Genomic DNA, 17,141 nt, shown 5'->3' on the forward strand with positions numbered 1-17,141 from the left:
AAATGTTACAGGACTTACGCAGCCCATCAGTGTGTTTTTTAATGACAGCGTCCACCACCGTTGCTTTAGTCTGGGCAACGTAGAGCAAAGAGGAGCTAGACATGCTGCTTATGTTTACTTTTGATATTAATTGGAGAACGTTAAGAAAGAAATGCTGTTTTTCAAGGTGCAATGACTGTCAGAGTATGTGAATAATCGAAGAAAAAGTGGTGAAACCAGACGAGATTTTCTCTTTTCCGAGTGGGAAAGGTCTGGTCTGAAACCAAAGTAGAAAGTGCAGGATGAGATGGTGTATAATTTTAAAATTTCACCTTGGCACAGCCTAATCCAGGATGAAAGCACAGACAATACAGTCCACAAAAAAGCTAATTCTGTATTTTAAATATAGGAGGCTAACATAAGATTAACCTTAAAACGGTTTGGGAGCATCATCATTTAACCCCCTCCATCGTCGGTAGCTCGCGAGAGCCTGGCTGCTTGAAAAGTAGATCTTGGGTAAAAAAGACTGGGCACCCCTGGTAGACAATATAATTTGTTGCCCTCATTCAGGTGGTGGCTGAGTCGGAGTCTCTCCCATCTGAATGTTGGCGAGAGAAGCGGTGTCTACCCTGGACGTGTATTTCATGACTGGACGCAGGAAAAAGTCTCAGTGTCCCGTGCATTCAGATCAACCAGGAAGTCGGCCATCTTCTTTTGAAGCAGCCATTTTGGTTGAATAGCAGGGCTCGTACTGATTTCATCTAAATGAGCCCCCGATCGCCAAACGGGCAACATTATTTCGCAAAACCATTTTTGCTGAGGCCGTCTCACGTGAGCGGACCACGGCGACAAATGTTGATGATCTTTTCCGGCATTGGCCGAAAGATGGTTTCCGAAGGTCCGTTCATCGCTGCTTGCACTTTTTTTTTTGTTTTTTTAACGACTGCGCTGCATCATCCTCAGAGCTGATTCTAATATTTGACAATTTTCTTTTTGCTAAATTAGGTAATCGCAATCCTGTACTAGATCAGCTCTCAGTATGACGCAGTACGATGCCTCCCTGCTTTGTTCTGCTTTTTCAAAACCGAGCACAATTTGTCTTTTTCTTTCGTTATTGCCGTTGACATCGACGCTGCGGCTGCTTCGTGGATGCCTCCATTCAAAAAAAAAAAAAACCTTTGCCACATTTTCTCCATCATTGCAGCTGCAGTTTCCTTGAAGAGCAGTTTCATATTTCCCCCAAAATAAATAATTAAAGGGGAAAAAAAATCCACTGCTGCTGCTGCTGCAAAAAAAAAAAAAAAAAGCTGTCAAGGTCTTTCGCTGACGCTTATGAGAATAAAAATTTCAGCTCTTCAGTGGTTTCGATCGTAGACTTGGTCGCATGCTTTCGGTTGCCATGACAACTAAGTTGAACCGTATACTGACTCGTCTTTTATATGCAAAAAAAAAAAAAAAAAAGAGGCAATTGACGATTGAGTTCCATAATGACGCGCGGCAATGATCACCTGGCAAATTGCTCGACAACTTAATAGGAACAAACTAGCACCAGCAACTCAACTTTTGGGGAAAAAAAAAAATCACTTGAGATCTCCTTGTGTAAAATTTGTGTCAAAACAATAGCCAAATCCTCTGCTGTTGCTATGGCAACAAAAGTCACACATTAGCGCTTGTGTCGCACTCTTGGAAGTACAGTTGCTGCAATGCAATCACCAAATGAAAGGAAGTGCGGTGGTCCGTTTTCTGGAACTGCAGGAATTGCACAATCCAAAAGGAATCCATCATAATGATCTCCTCGATAAGACTGGAAAGCGCAGACAGTTGCTCTCGTCTTATACGCTTTTTGGGTCTCGGATGCCGGTCCCAAGATGGAGCTACCTTTAAGCACAAACAATACACAATTCCAGAGGCTTGATTATTTTCACATGAGAGTCTGTTTATTTTCATTTCCAGCTGCAGAAAACATTTGACTCCTCCTTGCCACGTTGGGGGTCAGTAACCTCCCCCAAAAACGTGAAATCAAGACCGACGTGAGGGATTCTCGCTTTGCACTCGTTATACAGATGAAGAGCAAGTGCGGCCCGAGAGAGCCATGAAAGCGCTGGCAGCTAGAAAAAGGGAGAGTAGGTGGATTTGCAAATGGGTCGGTGAGCCGGTTAAAGATGCTCCGCTGCTCTCCACGTGCTATTTTACCTGTAATGTATGCGGCCTTTTTAGCAGTATTACTCATTTCGGGACAGATACAGGTACACTTACGTTACGTAAGCTGCGGAAGAGTCTGCCTACCACACAAAAATCCCCGCAGATCTTTATCATCCATCCATTTTCGATAGCGCTTGTCCTCATTCGGATCAGGATTGGTGGCCGGCTAAGCGCGGAATCCATGCAGACAACCAATCATCCGCGCTCAAACTCACAACTTCAGAGTCTTCTCGAGCACCCAGCGCCAAACCCACGTCGGCATGGCCAGAACATGCAAAATCGAGATTCGAACCCAGCCCCTCTCGACTGTGAGGCAAACGTGCTAACGATTACTTTTGTTAACCTCCACGGGCAAGATGTGATGTTTTGCACTCTCGGCAACAGAAGCACACCAGTCACTCTCACGTGTATGAATAATTTCATCTTCCATGAACCTAACATGCATGTTTTGGGATGTGGGAGGAAGCAGAAGTAGAGAAAAACCCACGCAAGCAGCGTAACGGGGGAAGAAGCCGGATTTCAAACCCTGCACCCGAGAGCCTGAGCCGAGATTCGAACCCCCAACTTCTCCACCGTGAGGCAGACTTGCTCATCGGAAACTACGTACACTCCGTCGTAAACCGAGGACCCCTGACACTCGTTTTCATTCATGACGATGACGCCAGAACGACCGCAGCGCGTCTCTGACGCACGCAGCAGTCGTGCGTCCTGCCCGCGTGCTCGTGCGCGCGCGCCAGCCCCTCCCTCACAGCTCGCCGCTACACGCGCGCGCTCCCGCCAGCGAGCTGACCTGTTGGAAATGTAGCGAGGAGACCTGCGAGGTCTGAGGTCCCCACAACGTCGCGCAGAAGAAAAGTAGACTCAAAAGTCGTGCAGGGATTTGGGAAAAAACGGCAGACGAGAGGGTTAGATAATTCTTACATAACCGATTCACTTCTTTCGAGGTAAGTGTGCATCTTTTGTGCAAAAAAATATTGGCATCTGAAGACGATTGCTTGGAATATCTCCGGCGTTCTGCAGAAAGGTGATAATGGGGCTCGCTTACTTCTTTACTTACTTTGAACATGAGACTTCATGTCATTTTATTAGATTTTTTTGCCAAAGACTTTGCCCAAAGTCCACGTAGAGGCAGGCTGCTTCTCTGTGTAACATCACAACTAGTCATCGTTTTGCACCCGAAAAGTCCTCGTGCACCCCAGGAGGCAGTTGCAGGGACTTGTGCGGGGCTTTCACTGGACTTCATTGTGCAGAAATTTCAGAAAAAATAACTGACCACATTTATTAAACAAACAGATGTGCATCTTTCATGATCAACACGATGAGTGGTTGGGAGCACATCTGCTTCACAGCGATGAGGTTGTGCGTTCAAACCCCGAATCATCCCGAAAACACGCATGCTATTGGCGTTGAAGTTGAACTTGTTCATAGGTGTGATTTTTTTCCTCTGACCTCTTGAAAAAAAATTGCTTTGGTGTGTCGTCGACGTGCATAATAACTGATCTAAGTGACTGTATTTTAAGACGTGAAACACGTCGTCAGAGGAACTGAAAAAGTACAATATTTCACTTGACAGACTTGGGAATTATTACAATTCCATTTTCTGCATGACAATAATAATTCGAGTTTATCCTTGCTCAACACTGCCACAACTTGTAATGTATTTTCCATCCATCCATCCATCCATCCATTTCCTGAGTCGCTTATCCTCACGAGGGTCGCGGGGAGTGCCGGAGCCTATCCCAGCTGTCAACGGGCAGGAGGCGGGGGTCCACCCTGAACTGGTTGCCAGCCAATCGCAAGGCATATTGAGACAAACACCTGCACTCACAAGCGCACCTACTGGCAATTTAGAGTGTCCAATTAATATTGCATGTTTTTGGAATGTGGGAGGAAACCGGAGTGCCCACCCGGAGGAAACCCACGCAGGCACGGGGAGGACATGCAAACTCCACACAGGCGGGGCCGGGATTGACTCAGCGACCTCAGAACTGTGAGGCCAACGCTTTACCGGCTGAGCCACCGTGCCGGCTTTTTTTTTTTTTTCCATTTTTCGACTTTCAAATTTATTCTGTGGTCCAAATTGTGCACCCCGGCGAGCCACTTTTGGCTATCGAGGCACATGATTGACACACCTACGATAGACAATAGATGGATGTTCCCTTGCTGTTATTAACGGGCAACCAGTCCAGGGTGAGCTCCGCTTCTCTCGCCAGTCAGCTGGGATGGGCTCGACCCACACGAAATTTGATGAATGGATGACTAAATGTGACTCATCTGTATTTACATCACCACAAAGCCAAGTACCAAAATTGAAGACGGACAGTCAACACCAATCAGCGGGTGTGAAGTCGGCACGCTTCCACATTGTTTCGCCGTTACGTAAAAGCTCACGTCGGAGAGCGGAGAGCCGCAGTTTTCAGTACCGTCAGGCAGCAGCGGTCGGCACGATGCTCTATCGACGGCGGCGCAGCCACATACTGTAGCACTCGGTCACCATGGCAACTAAACAACATCAGAGAGGAGCTGGTCAGATGAGCCGGTGACGCCAGGAGAGGATATGAATGGTCGCCAAAGGGGCCGATTCGCTTTCCCGTCTGTCTTTTGTGCACTGGGCAAAACCGACACGTCCTTTTTATTCCTCATACGGTCACAGGGAGTACGTTCGTTTTCACGACTGACGTCCGCGTCGTAAGTGAAGTCTAAACGGAGCGCGTTCTCCACAGTTTGGCTCAAATACAAGACCATCTGTCCTGCATCGTCGAGCCTTTGAAGAGGCGCCGCTACGATGAAATCTGCTGCTCTGGCTGGCTGCCATGCAAAAAAAAAAAAAAAAAAAAAAACCCAAACATGATCATACAATACTACGTCATCGTGTTTTTTTTTTTTTTTTTTTTAAGTGAATACCCAAGAGTAATTTGAGGACAAAAGCTACAACTCTTTGAGCTCAAATTTTGTCGGTATACTTTAGTGTCTTGTGAATGTGTACTGTGGATTCGAGGAGAATTGTTTGAAAAAAATTCAAAACAGCTCCGACAGTTTTTATTGGTCGGTCCCACCTCGTGCAAACGAGTCACTACTCTCGCCCCCTTCTACTGGCGGGCCAATGCCGAATAAGATTTTTTGTTACAGTGACAGAAACGACTTCACGAGCCCTGAGTCCATAAATAAAGCGAGTGCAAATACATTGAAAACGTATTTTGCATTTTCTTCCAGAGAGGCAGGATTTCGTCACCAAATTGCCGCTTTAGACGGTATGTGGCGCATGCAGTAGAGACAACGCAAAAACAGATACTACGCCGACAACTCCACCAATCAACAATAAATAAATACAGCAGTAACTGAGCTTTATATCCCATTGCCGGTGATCTAATTTACCATGTAACTTATACACAGTTCATCTACATTTTGGACAGTAATAGTAAACTAACTTTTTTTTTTTTCTGGTTGGCTTTGGAGAAACAATTTTATCACCTCCCTCCCCCTCGCCCCCAAGGCTTTCCACAATCGCTGCAAGTGAATTCCGAAGCATTAATGGGGAGCTCTTTATTCAGATCGTCCCCAAAAGGCAAAGATAAACGATGTCTCGAGTCAGCGTTACACGCGCTCTGCCGTCGTCTTTATCGAAGGAGAACTTCCTTTATCTCCGAGCTGGGTGAAAACATTTGGTGGTAGCCTACAAGTGGCGCGATAGCTGGTTTATCACTTGACTAGGTTACGCAGTACATGTACAGTTATTGTTGAATTCAAGAGATTTTGCTAGTGCATGACCTTCAGGATCGCAGATGAGCTAGAGCCCATCCCTGCTGAGAGACGTCGGGTGAATTATACAAATTTTTCAACACTACATTGTTGATAGTTGAGTCGACGCCGACTAATCAGCGACGTCAGTGATGTTTTTTTGCAGTTGTCAGCAAGCTGTGTGGGCCTCTGAACAAACTCACACACTCCGATACTCAGGTGGCCAAGCCACACCCCCGATTCATTCATCCAATCCCGTTCGGACACTCGCTCATCCAATCACATTCAGATGCCTTTGTGAATAGGAAGCCCCGAGATGAGAATTGAACCCCAAACCTCCGGATCAATGAACTAGACTTGTTTACCACTGCAACGGGGCCCTAAATATAATCCATTGTCTCATTTGGAACTATCGTCTGGCTAATTTTTGCTCTTCGCTGCTGGTGTACTGGAACATTTGCCTGACGTCTGTGCAGTCGGCGTGTATTCAGCTCCCACTCAGGGACAAAATATTAACGGTAATACTGGGTGTTATATTTAAGAAGAAAGTAAGTGACTCAGACAATCTTTCAGACTAATGGAAAACATCAAATCCTCCCCTTGAGGACAAAGACAACTCAGATTATAATGGGGGCAAATGCGGAGCTTTTGTCTCCTCGTACCCACCGTAAGTAGGGAAGGCTTTTCTTTACTTGGGCACACAAGTGGAACACAAACAGCTCCGCCAACCTGTCTCGGGTTTAGTTGAAAGAGTCGAGGAGACTTCACCCCCTTCGGCTATTCTGGGCCGTGGCTCAACTGCACTTTGTGCTCGGCGATGATGTGAGCCTTGTGTGCTGTGAAAGGTTGGTACTGCATAAACATGAGTGACCTTTGAGGCATCGGCTGCCACACATTCCTGCCAATCTGGAGCTAAGGATGCGCCACAAAAGTCTCGTGTCAGAAACAATTTCACAAAATGAAGAATGGGTTCTTCTGTTTGAAGACCCAGTTGAAAAGTTTTTTTGTTTAGTTTTTTTCTTTGTTGTCTTTTCCTCGCTAATTGGGGTGGTTTGGACTTGAGTGTTTTCCAGGGGTTCTCCAACTGTTCATAGTCCTGTACCTCTTCACACAATTCACCCTGAGCTACGTAGCAAGTACCTCAGACCCAATTCAACTAGTCAATAAATTACCAGCACTTGCCAATATTAAACATCTTTACCAATGTTTATTTTCTTTATTTCATGTGACAGACCCAAAGCATCTGTCCATTTTCTTTACCGCTTATCCTCACCAGGGTCGCATGATGAGGGAAAAATTCAAAGTGCTTAGTGCTCTTATATTGTGTGGTGCTTGGGTGATGGCCAACATGGCACACCACACACATCTTAACCAACAATCGTGAGTCTTAGTCCCCACAACAGGTCATCTGGAACAGTACCAGAACTGCCCAGTAATTGGCAGTATTGTGCGACAGGGCATCGAGACTGCTGGAATATATAAATTGTTTGTGTCCAGCAACATTACAAGCTTTAGGTCGCTTCTTAATTGGCTATTGTTCCGTTTCACGTCAGAGTCGCAAAGTTTGTGCTTGGGCCCAAATCGGTGTTGACCACACACGTAAGACTGTAACTATGGAGCAGATTTAACATTTATGATTTTCAACCCCAGCCGTTTTTGTCACTCTTAACACACCCCACACCAGATAAGGATAATCGCTCAAGATCATTGTTCGGGGACATCGGGGAACCGGGCTTTAATCACTTTGATCCCAAGGGACGCCAAATGCCCAAAGTACTTCGACTTCTGAGTATCTCGACACCGCTTTACGAGGAAACTGCTCCTCCAAAATAGAGACCTCTGAGAAGGATTTTGAGGAAATATAGTCGATAACTGCGTGCACTATCAACAATGGTAAACAGTTAACTTGCTTTGAGCCTAGCAGTGAAAATATAGCAGCCGTGTGTGTGTAGCCGCGACGTCACCACCACTACCACCATCACTTGGGAATACCGAAATTGGTTAAGCCGGCACTCCTTTTGCAGGTATTCCTTTCATGCTTTATTAATACTGTTGTCATTTGCAGTGGTATAGCCCAAACTCCAATTAGAAATGAAAACATACCGGGGCTAGTAAAGGTTTTTTATCATCTCCACAATACAGTAGAGAGCAGATCTGCAGAGACATCCGTCTCGGTAATGAGCCCCCTTGCGGACCCTCCAATGACTCTCGCCCTGCTTGAAAGCAATAAACAGTCTTAAAGAAGCTCCTCCTCTCAGCTTCATTGCTATGATTCCATTTTTTGCCTTTATTTGAAAAGGAAACATAAGGCACGACGGCGCTCTTCCAGCCGCGAGCCATCTTTTCCTTTTTGGTGGGGTCTCGACTGAGGCTCCAGACAGCAGCGAGCTAAGTCGGATTTCTCTTTTGACTCCCACTCTTCTCTGCTGGCTGCTGTTTCTACTGCGGTGCCTGCCAAGAAAGCGCCTGTTTACCATAAAAGCATACAATATTTAGATTGGAGTTGTGGACTGGATTGTTTTCACAGAATAGTCAAACGTGGACCCGCAATTATTTATTTTTTTTTTTTAAACGCCGTTCGCTCAAAGGCTGCAAAATTATAAGCGAGACATAAAGAATTGAATCATTGTGTCATTGACAATATCACTCAAAACCAAGCACAATTATCTTTGTTGCGATATGAATAGTTTAACGTTTGTATACAGCAAGTGGCAATTGAGTGTAAAGGTAACGTGGCAGCAATCTCCACTTTAAAATACTTTTTTATATTTAATGAGTCACCCTTCAGCCATGCCAAAGGTACACTGCTGAAATATGCGACATTTTAAACATGCAGTATGCATGTGTCTACATATGTGAAAATAAAAGCCCTCAAGTGAGGAATGAAGTGAAGAAAATTCTTGCAGTAAAAAGCAGACAGATAAATAATGATACTGCAGCAGTACACACCTTTTCCATTTCAATTGTTTTGCTTTTATGACATAACCATATTTTGAGAGGTGTTCAAATCATTCTCATCCCCGTAATCATAAAACGATTGTAGCCAGGTGAAAATGGACGTACAAATTGTATCGAGTTTGTCCCCAAAACTCAATAATGTCCTCTGAAAAGATGGGAATCTTAAAAAAAAGCCTGTAAGTTCATCATCCATCCATTCATCGATGCTTGCAGGGTGAATTTTCCTTCTCTTTCTTCGGCAAGCGAATCCCTGGCTAGGGCAGGAGCTGCCATGCCCTTTGGTTGTCTGACGCTCGGGGAAAAGAAGGATTACAACAATCCCGCTGAAGTCACCGACAAATATGACCTGGGACAAGTCGTTAAGTCGTAAGTCGGCTTGAGGACCGAATGAATGCAGAATTGCGACAAAAATAGAGGGAGCACCCCCCCCTTTTTTTTTTTTTTTCTTTTTTTACAGAGAGGAGTTTTGCGAGATATTCCGGGCGAAGGACAGGAACACATTGAAAATGTACACCTGCAAAAAGTTCAACAAAAAAGATGGCAGGAACGTGAGGAAAGCGGCCAAGAACGAAATCATGATCCTAAAGATGTAAGTGGAACTCTACAAGGCTCGCTAAGATTTTCCAGTCATTTGTTCCAAACACTGTAGAAAAAAATGACACGCCAGATTTGGCCATATCCATTGAAGAGTGTTTTTTGTTTTTTATTTAATATTATTACTCTGTGTTGCTATCTGAAGGTTGGAATGTGAAGCAATTCCCGACAATCAAAAGTCACAAATGACACGATAATTGTCCCTGTACTGCTTCAGATGCCACCAAGTGCACAAAATAGTCACATCAGGATTGGGACAGAATATTCCATTCTTATCATCATTTAATTGTTCTATTTTTTAATATATTAGTAATTTCATCATCACTGTTGTGAATTGTCCAATATCTGATAATAAAATTACTGTTTCCCACTTCTGCGGTGTGAAATAGAATCAATCACAGTTTTGCGGCGAGCCCTTCTTTTATTCCATTTTCCACTTTCGCAGGATTAAACATCATAATATCCTCCAGATGGTGGATGCCTTTGAAACAAAGAAAGAGTACTTTATCTTTCTGGAACTGTAAGTATTTACGTTCGCCTTGCGAAAAACACTGCGGGTAGCCCTTTTCCATTTGAAAAACAAAAATTTTTCATCTGCAGAGCAACAGGCAGGGAGGTGTTCGACTGGATCTTAGATCAAGGCTACTACTCGGAGAGGGACACCAGCAATGTGATGAGGCAGGTGCTGGAGGCCGTGGCGTACCTGCACTCGCAAAATATCATCCACAGAAATCTAAAGGTACGGCACTCGGTTACGAGCGAGGTGCACTTCGTGACGTCAAGTCACTCACTCTGTTTACAAATGCCGGTTCTCCTCACACAGCTGGAGAACTTAGTGTACTTCAATCGCTTGAAACACTCCAAAATTGTTATCAGTGACTTCCAGCTGGCAAAACTGGAAAACAGACTCATTAAGGATCCGTGCGGCACTCCGGAGTACCTTGGTCGGTCAAGTTTGACGTCTTCAATATCTTCCCAAAAACTATAGAAATGCCAAAGAAAACCATGACCGTTTTTTTTTTTTTTTTATACTTTTAGCTCCTGAGGTTGTCGGGAGGCAGAGATATGGAAGACCTGTGGATTGCTGGGCAATTGGTGTTATCATGTACATACTGTAAGTACAACAGTTTCAAATCGATAAATTCATCATTGAGAATTTGCTAAGGTGTAGACTCCTATGCAGTACATGTACATGGAAAAGCTATGCGTGGGATAATGATCACGTACTCGTCAAGTCAAAAGCAAGGGTGAGTGTGGTAAGCAAGTGAAGAAACGGGTCCAAGCAGGTTGGAACAGTTGGCGGAAGGTGTCTGGTGTTCTGTGTGACAGAAGAGTCAACGCGAGGATGAAGGGCAAAGTTTACAAAACATGATGAGGCCGGCCGTGATGGCACTGAAGAGACAACAGGAAGCAGAACTCGAGGTGGCAGAAATGAAGATGTTGAGGTTCTCGTTCGGAGTGAGCAGGTTGGGTAGGATTAGAAGTGAGATCATTAGAGGGACAGCCAAAGTTGGATGTTTTGGAGACGAGGTTCGATCGAGAGAGCAGACTTCGATGGTTTGGACATGTTCAGAGGTGAGAGAGTGAGGAAATTGGTAGGAGGATGGTAAGGATGGAGCTACCAGGGAAAAGAGCAAGAGGAAAACCAAAGAAAAGGTTGATGGAAGTTGCGAGGGAGGACGTGAAGACTGTGGGTGTTAAGAGAGGAAGAAGCACGAGGTAGGCTTGGATGGAAAAAGATGACAGAGATGGCTGTGGCGACCCCTCATCGGGTCAAGCCCAAAGGCAAAGAAGAAGAAGAAGAAGACTCATCAAGTCAAAACAACACATCTGAAAACCGGGCCATAAAAAGCACACGCTCATCGATTCAAAACAATAATTCTTAAGGCTGTGTAGCCTAATGAGACCATTCTCTTTTAATCAAAACAATAACTCCTGGGTTGGGGAGTATGAAACTGAAACACTTGTGCAGTCTAGACAATCACACTCAAAGACACGGAATGGATTGAATAATCATCACATTTGTCTTGACAAAACAATTACTCAAAACTTTTCTTTCCCAAATTGATACAATTGGCCATTCCCCTCCAGAGTTAATTTTTTTCGTAGTTTTTGACCACTATAAAGTGTTTAAAGTTGCTTTATCTGTGACAATGCAATGAATGTTAATGGCCGAACAAATGTGCTGTTTTTGGGGTTTGCTGAAAAATGATGTTTAGGAGGAGCAAGGGTTTTTCTCGACACCAGTTAAATACAAAACGGCAATGAGGGGAACTATAACTATTAAAAAGAATAAGGAAAGATTGTGAAGTAAATAATAAAATTCCCATCCTAACTTTACGGTAATTCCTTTTAGAAGCTTAACACTTCACCAGCACTGAAAGAGAAGTGCAGAACATTGAGAAAGTGATTCTCCACTCAGTAATCGAGAACGTTTTCATTTGACCCCACGTTCGATGACGGAAAATTGATTGTATTAAACTGTTTTACTTTCGCTAACTCAATAGTTTGTCTGGGAACCCTCCTTTTTACGACGACTCCGACGAAGATGACCCCGACAGCCGGGACAAGAACCTCTTTCTCAAAATTTTGTCAGCGGACTACGAATTTGACTCTCCGTACTGGGATGACATTTCAGATTCCGGTAAGACACTCCGGCCCGTTTATGTCACAGAGCTGTTAATATGAATTACTTGTTTGTTGCCTTTTCAGCCAAAACCTTAGTGGCTTCTTTGATGGAGGTGGACCAAGACCAGAGACTGACAGCGCAGGAGGCTATTGCCCATGAATGGTACACAATACGTTTGTTTGTTTGTTCTAAAGGCAATTCCACACATATCGTGCATGTCAATAATGAAAGAGGCTGTTAGCCCACCGACTGTAGCTTTCCAAGGTGAGAAATTAATATGCCATGTTAATATGAACAGCAATAGGGATGACTGATCCGTCCGCTTGGGCATGCTGACACCAAGCGTCATCACAAAAACCCCACCCCAAAAACAGAGGATAAAGCCAGTACCAATAGGATCACTATGTCCTCCTAGATTTAAATATTGAACAGACTTCACACTAGGGGGGGAGTCACTCTTAATACCGTAATTACAGAACGCACCTGGTTACAAGCCTCACCGAGTACATTTGTAAAGGAAAAACCATTGGGTACATACATATATATATATATATAATGCCAGCGCCGTGCCAAAGCTAACACTAACGCTAACAGGGCTGGTTAAAATAACACTTACCGGTAAATATCACTGAGACACACGAGTAACACAGCGGCAATACGCTAGCACGGCACTAACGCTAGCGCAGCGCTAACAGGCCCGGTATAAGTCACTTCCTTGGCACATATATTCCACCGGTCTCATTCTTACCTTTTCCGCTCAAGTGGCCCTTTGCGGCCATTAGAAAAAATGCCCAAACTAGCCGCATCACCGCATAAACCGCAGGGTTGAAAGCGTGTGGAAAAAAGTCACGGCTTGTAGGCCGGAAATTACGGTACATCAATACATCTCACACCGTTGGACATCTGAGAATCAGACCAGAAAGATGCTTATGTTGGGCCTGCTTGTGGGTTTTTGTGTATCCCGCTGGAGCTGTGCTGTCTTTCTACAGGATTTCTGGGAACGCAGCCTCAGATAAGAACATCAAAGATGGAGTTTGTGCACAAATAGAAAAGAACTTTGCAAAAGCCAAGTGGAAGGTATTCATTCATATTACGACTATCTTTGCTCCCTATATTTCCGTGTACAATTGAAATATAATCATATATTAAGCAGCAATGTGAAAGTTTTCGATCATCTCTTTCTGTTTTTTCATAGTAGTGATGGATGGATGGGGACTTTGAAATTTCCATCCATCCATCTGCTAAGGTTAGCGTGCAAAGGAGATGCCAGCCAATCGCAGGGCATGTAAATTATGATTGCCAACCACTGTTGTCGGCTGATCATCAGGCGTTCCACTCATTTGAACGTCACCTAATTCGTCTGAAAGCTATTTTCTACTCATAATAAATCACGTATCTTTGTTAAGCTATTTGTGCCAGCATCGTATATTGACAGGCATAACAATGAAATGCTCTTCCACTAGGTGGCAGAAGGCACATTAATCATAATAATGTGTCCACGTGTTGCCATTCATACGGAACAACAGAATACAGTTCAGAACAGATGCAGAATTCACACAGCAATAGAATATTTGTGAGTAAATTTAAACAAGGCCATCATTATTTTAGTTTGCTTTGCTGTATGTCACTGGTGGGAAATGCATTTGGTACCTGGACCTCCGGTGAGGACACGATGCATTACATAATCCACCTCTTAGTTCCACCATTATCACGCAAAGATTATAGAAACTAATAATCTACAAAAACACAATATAACAGCACGTAACTGACACATATCGGTCTGACTTAACGTATTATTCTGTGCAAATCCCTTCTAACATATTTTGCGGGGGCAATTTCAGATCTGATTGGTTAAAAAAATGAAAATCTCATAACTAAAATACTTTATTTTAGGGTGACATGGCAGCACAGAGGCTGAAATTTGATTGAACTAAAACTTTAACAAATGTCGCAGTCAAGAAAAACACTCCAAAAGAAAGAAAACAGACCTTTGGAAAAAACTTCATTTCAATGGATCTTTCCGATGGCGATCTTAAGCTCCGCCCCCTTAGCCATGTCCCACAAGTTTACAAAATGGCGATTGAACAGAGAACCATGTTTGAAGTCGATATTCCAGATAATATTGGGGTATGTTTTTTTGCCAAATGCGTCAGACTTGTGCAAGAGAGTTCTACAGAGAGGTCTCAACTATTTTCACGCGAGGATACGTACGCGGAATTAAGATTTTGGACGGAGCAGGACGCAAATGTCAGAGTTACAGCCAAACGTTGGCGATCAATGCAAAAAAAAATTTACGCCTCACAAAATTCAAGTTGAAATCCGACAGGATCAAATAGTAGAATCGTACTGCGCATGTAAAGCAGGGTGAGTACTTTTTTACTTGGAAAGATCACGACGAAGATCATTGTATTCTTTCGAAGTGAGTGGGTGTATTCATTTAACTTGGCTCGTAATGGAAGCCATTGCTCTGTCTTAAAAGTCCGATGTGCTATAAATAGGCATATAGGCATTTCTCTTGGCGCATTTACACATCACTAACCCGACTCTTCGGCATAAAACACGACACACTTCGTTCGGCAGTTCAGTGATACGCTAACAAAGTGAAAGTTGTTCTCCCGCACTGATAATAATTCAATCAAACTCCGAGAAGATACTTCACCCTCACTTACCTTCAAACATACAGACTTGTGTTTGTCGATATTGTCCACATTTAGTTGTACGTGCGCTCTTCCGCTAGTCTTAATCCATCGTAGACACTTGGTCAACTGTGTTTTAGGCTTTGGGAAATGAATCAAGCGGGCCTCTTGTAAGCTAGCAGGATATCTTTCATCAGAATTGCACGTTCCCCAAGCGCATCTGAGGACCATTTACTTCGTAACATTAACTTTTCCAAGCGCACGCTACTGACAGCCAGGATTGCTTGTGGGACAATGCGGCGAGAGGGGCGTGTCAAGCCAGGGGTTAAGACAATGCGGCTATCTGATTGGCTATTATTTTACGCGTGATTGATAGGTCGGAAAGGTCCATTGCATTGAACAAATACAAGAAATAGGTTGTAAAAGTAAACAGGTACTTCTGATAGTACCTGGGAAGTGTTTTCTGAAGATACTTTTTGGAATATCTTTGTTTGGTGGTGTGCCGTGACCCTGAGAATTTCAAACATGTACTTTGGCTCAATAAAGTACTAAAGACCGGTTTTTGACATCCGTCTCCATGTGTTTGGTTACTCACAGAAAGCTGTCAGAGTCACCACTCTCATGAAGAGGCTCCGGGCATCCGAGCAGGGCGAGTCGGGAGCTTCCGGATCCGACGTCGGAGCGCCCGGCGCAGCCGTCGCTCCGGCGGGCGGCGGCCTTGGCCTTGCCGCCAACCTCAAGGCGGCTCTTCGGGCAAACGCTTCCGACACACAGACTCCAGCCGCCCCCGCGGACCCTCAGCCGAGTACAGCCAGAGCAGAGGACAAGTCGGATCAAAGGTGCAATGGTGACGTTCTCTAAAGAAAAGAACAAACAAGAAGATTCATCATGAATAACAAGCACATTAGCGGTTGCCATAACCATGCGGTGTTTATATTGTCCGACTATATGCTGATTTATCCCGTTATGTATTTCACATCATTTTTTCCATCTGTACTGATTGTTCTGTAGATTCCACCACTCTCGTGTTACTTTGTGTGCAGTTCCCTTTAATAAAAAAAAAAAGAAAAAGAAAATACATGTACTGTAGTTCAAAGTAGCTCCAGTTTTGTGCCCCCCCCCCCCCTTCCCCCAACTAACTGTACAAAGGCGAAGTGTCATTTAGTGTAGAATCTGTGACATCAACTGACTGTATGGACGCTATATGTAAATAGTCTGCATTTGTTTCAAAACAATGGCTTGTGGTAAACTACAGATTTTAGTTCGTGGAGGTTTTCGTTTAAAAAAAAAAAAAAAAAGAAAAGCACTAATTTCCCATGTGAACCTAACGCAGACATGAGAAAGATCGTAAGAATTTGTCGTTCATTTTAACCCTCCAAATATGTCGCGTTTCAAGTTGCCCCGTTCAAAAAGAAACAAACGAACGTAGAAACAAGCATGATACAGCGTATTTGCCCAAATTTTCGATGGATGGATGGATGATGGATGGATGGATGGATGGAGGATGGATGGATGGATGGATGGATGGATGGATGGATGGATGGATGGATGGATGGATGGATAGATGGATAGATAGATAGATAGATAGATAGATAGATAGATAGATAGATGATAGATAGATAGATGATAGATAGATAGATAGATAGATAGAGATAGATAGATAGATAGATAGATAGATAGATAGATAGATAGATAGATAGATAGATATTTGGATAATTAAACGTGCCATTGGTCAAATTGACCCAAGTACATGTTTTGAGTTTTTGGGCTGGTGTTAAAATGATTATGTCAACTGATAAACCGTTTTGCTTTGTATTGGTATATCAATCACTCACTTGTAAAACTTTTCCTGAGCAACAACACGACGTGAGTGTTATAATATTCAGTCAGTCTGTTATCTGCAGTATGTCAATGCAAATGATGTTTCTAAAAATGATGTGTTGGAATAACAATCAGACACCCGTCCGTCTTTGTGGCCTTGTGAGTCTGGAGGCTGCAACGTGGCACAGTTATGTATGTCTGTGTAACCCGGGGAACAGCAAGGTTGGAACAGACAAAAAGGAAAATAAAGACAGAAATCGCTTATAAAATAATCAATACAGAAAATGACACAATTATTAACATCAAATTGCTATCACTTAACTCGAGAGTCAAATGAGAGCAAGAAAGGTTTTTTTCACCGCTTTTTTTTTCATTTAAAGTGCCTTGATATTTTTTGCAGTAATGAAATATTTCAGAACAAAGAGATCTATTAAAATGACCTATTTATTATTTCTTTGAAATGTATTTTTGCTGCTTCACTTGCGCGACGGTTTTTATCAATCAATATTGTATTCCTCCATGTTGTTATTGGGGCCACCCTGAGAAAAAAAAAAAAAAAAAAGAAATAAAATTACACTATGAGA

The 17,141-nt window shown here is 43.5% G+C and overlaps 1 protein-coding gene and 1 long non-coding RNA gene across 5 annotated transcripts in view; one reads left to right on the plus strand and one right to left on the minus strand.

Annotated features, from left to right (window-relative positions):
* Positions 1-15,460, minus strand: part of LOC133507320 (uncharacterized) — a 62,542-nt gene extending 47,082 nt beyond the window's left edge. Inside the window, exon 1 of the long non-coding RNA XR_009796796.1 lies at positions 15,332-15,460. This is a non-coding gene — a long non-coding RNA (uncharacterized LOC133507320). The remainder of the gene's footprint in view (positions 1-15,331) is intronic.
* On the plus strand, positions 2,891-16,194 carry camkva (CaM kinase-like vesicle-associated a). 4 transcript variants are annotated; one of them, XM_061832241.1, is made up of 11 exons: positions 2,891-3,125; positions 9,121-9,243; positions 9,335-9,466; positions 9,917-9,991; positions 10,072-10,210; positions 10,295-10,415; positions 10,510-10,585; positions 11,979-12,115; positions 12,184-12,262; positions 13,090-13,177; positions 15,334-16,194. In XM_061832241.1, exons 2-11 carry the CDS (start codon positions 9,149-9,151, stop codon positions 15,595-15,597), a joined length of 1,206 nt encoding a protein of 401 aa, XP_061688225.1. In that variant the 5' UTR covers positions 2,891-3,125; positions 9,121-9,148; the 3' UTR covers positions 15,598-16,194. The 4 variants fall into 4 exon arrangements, with proteins under 4 accessions (XP_061688225.1, XP_061688222.1, XP_061688224.1 ...); XM_061832238.1 differs by having other exon boundaries at positions 2,892-3,125; positions 9,091-9,243; XM_061832240.1 differs by lacking the exon at positions 2,891-3,125 and adding an exon at positions 7,615-8,366 and having other exon boundaries at positions 9,091-9,243.
* The last annotated feature ends 947 nt before the right edge of the window (positions 16,195-17,141 follow it).

This window comes from Syngnathoides biaculeatus, chromosome 10 (assembly GCF_019802595.1).
Source record: "Syngnathoides biaculeatus isolate LvHL_M chromosome 10, ASM1980259v1, whole genome shotgun sequence".
In the NCBI taxonomy this organism is placed as follows: domain Eukaryota; kingdom Metazoa; phylum Chordata; class Actinopteri; order Syngnathiformes; family Syngnathidae; genus Syngnathoides; species Syngnathoides biaculeatus.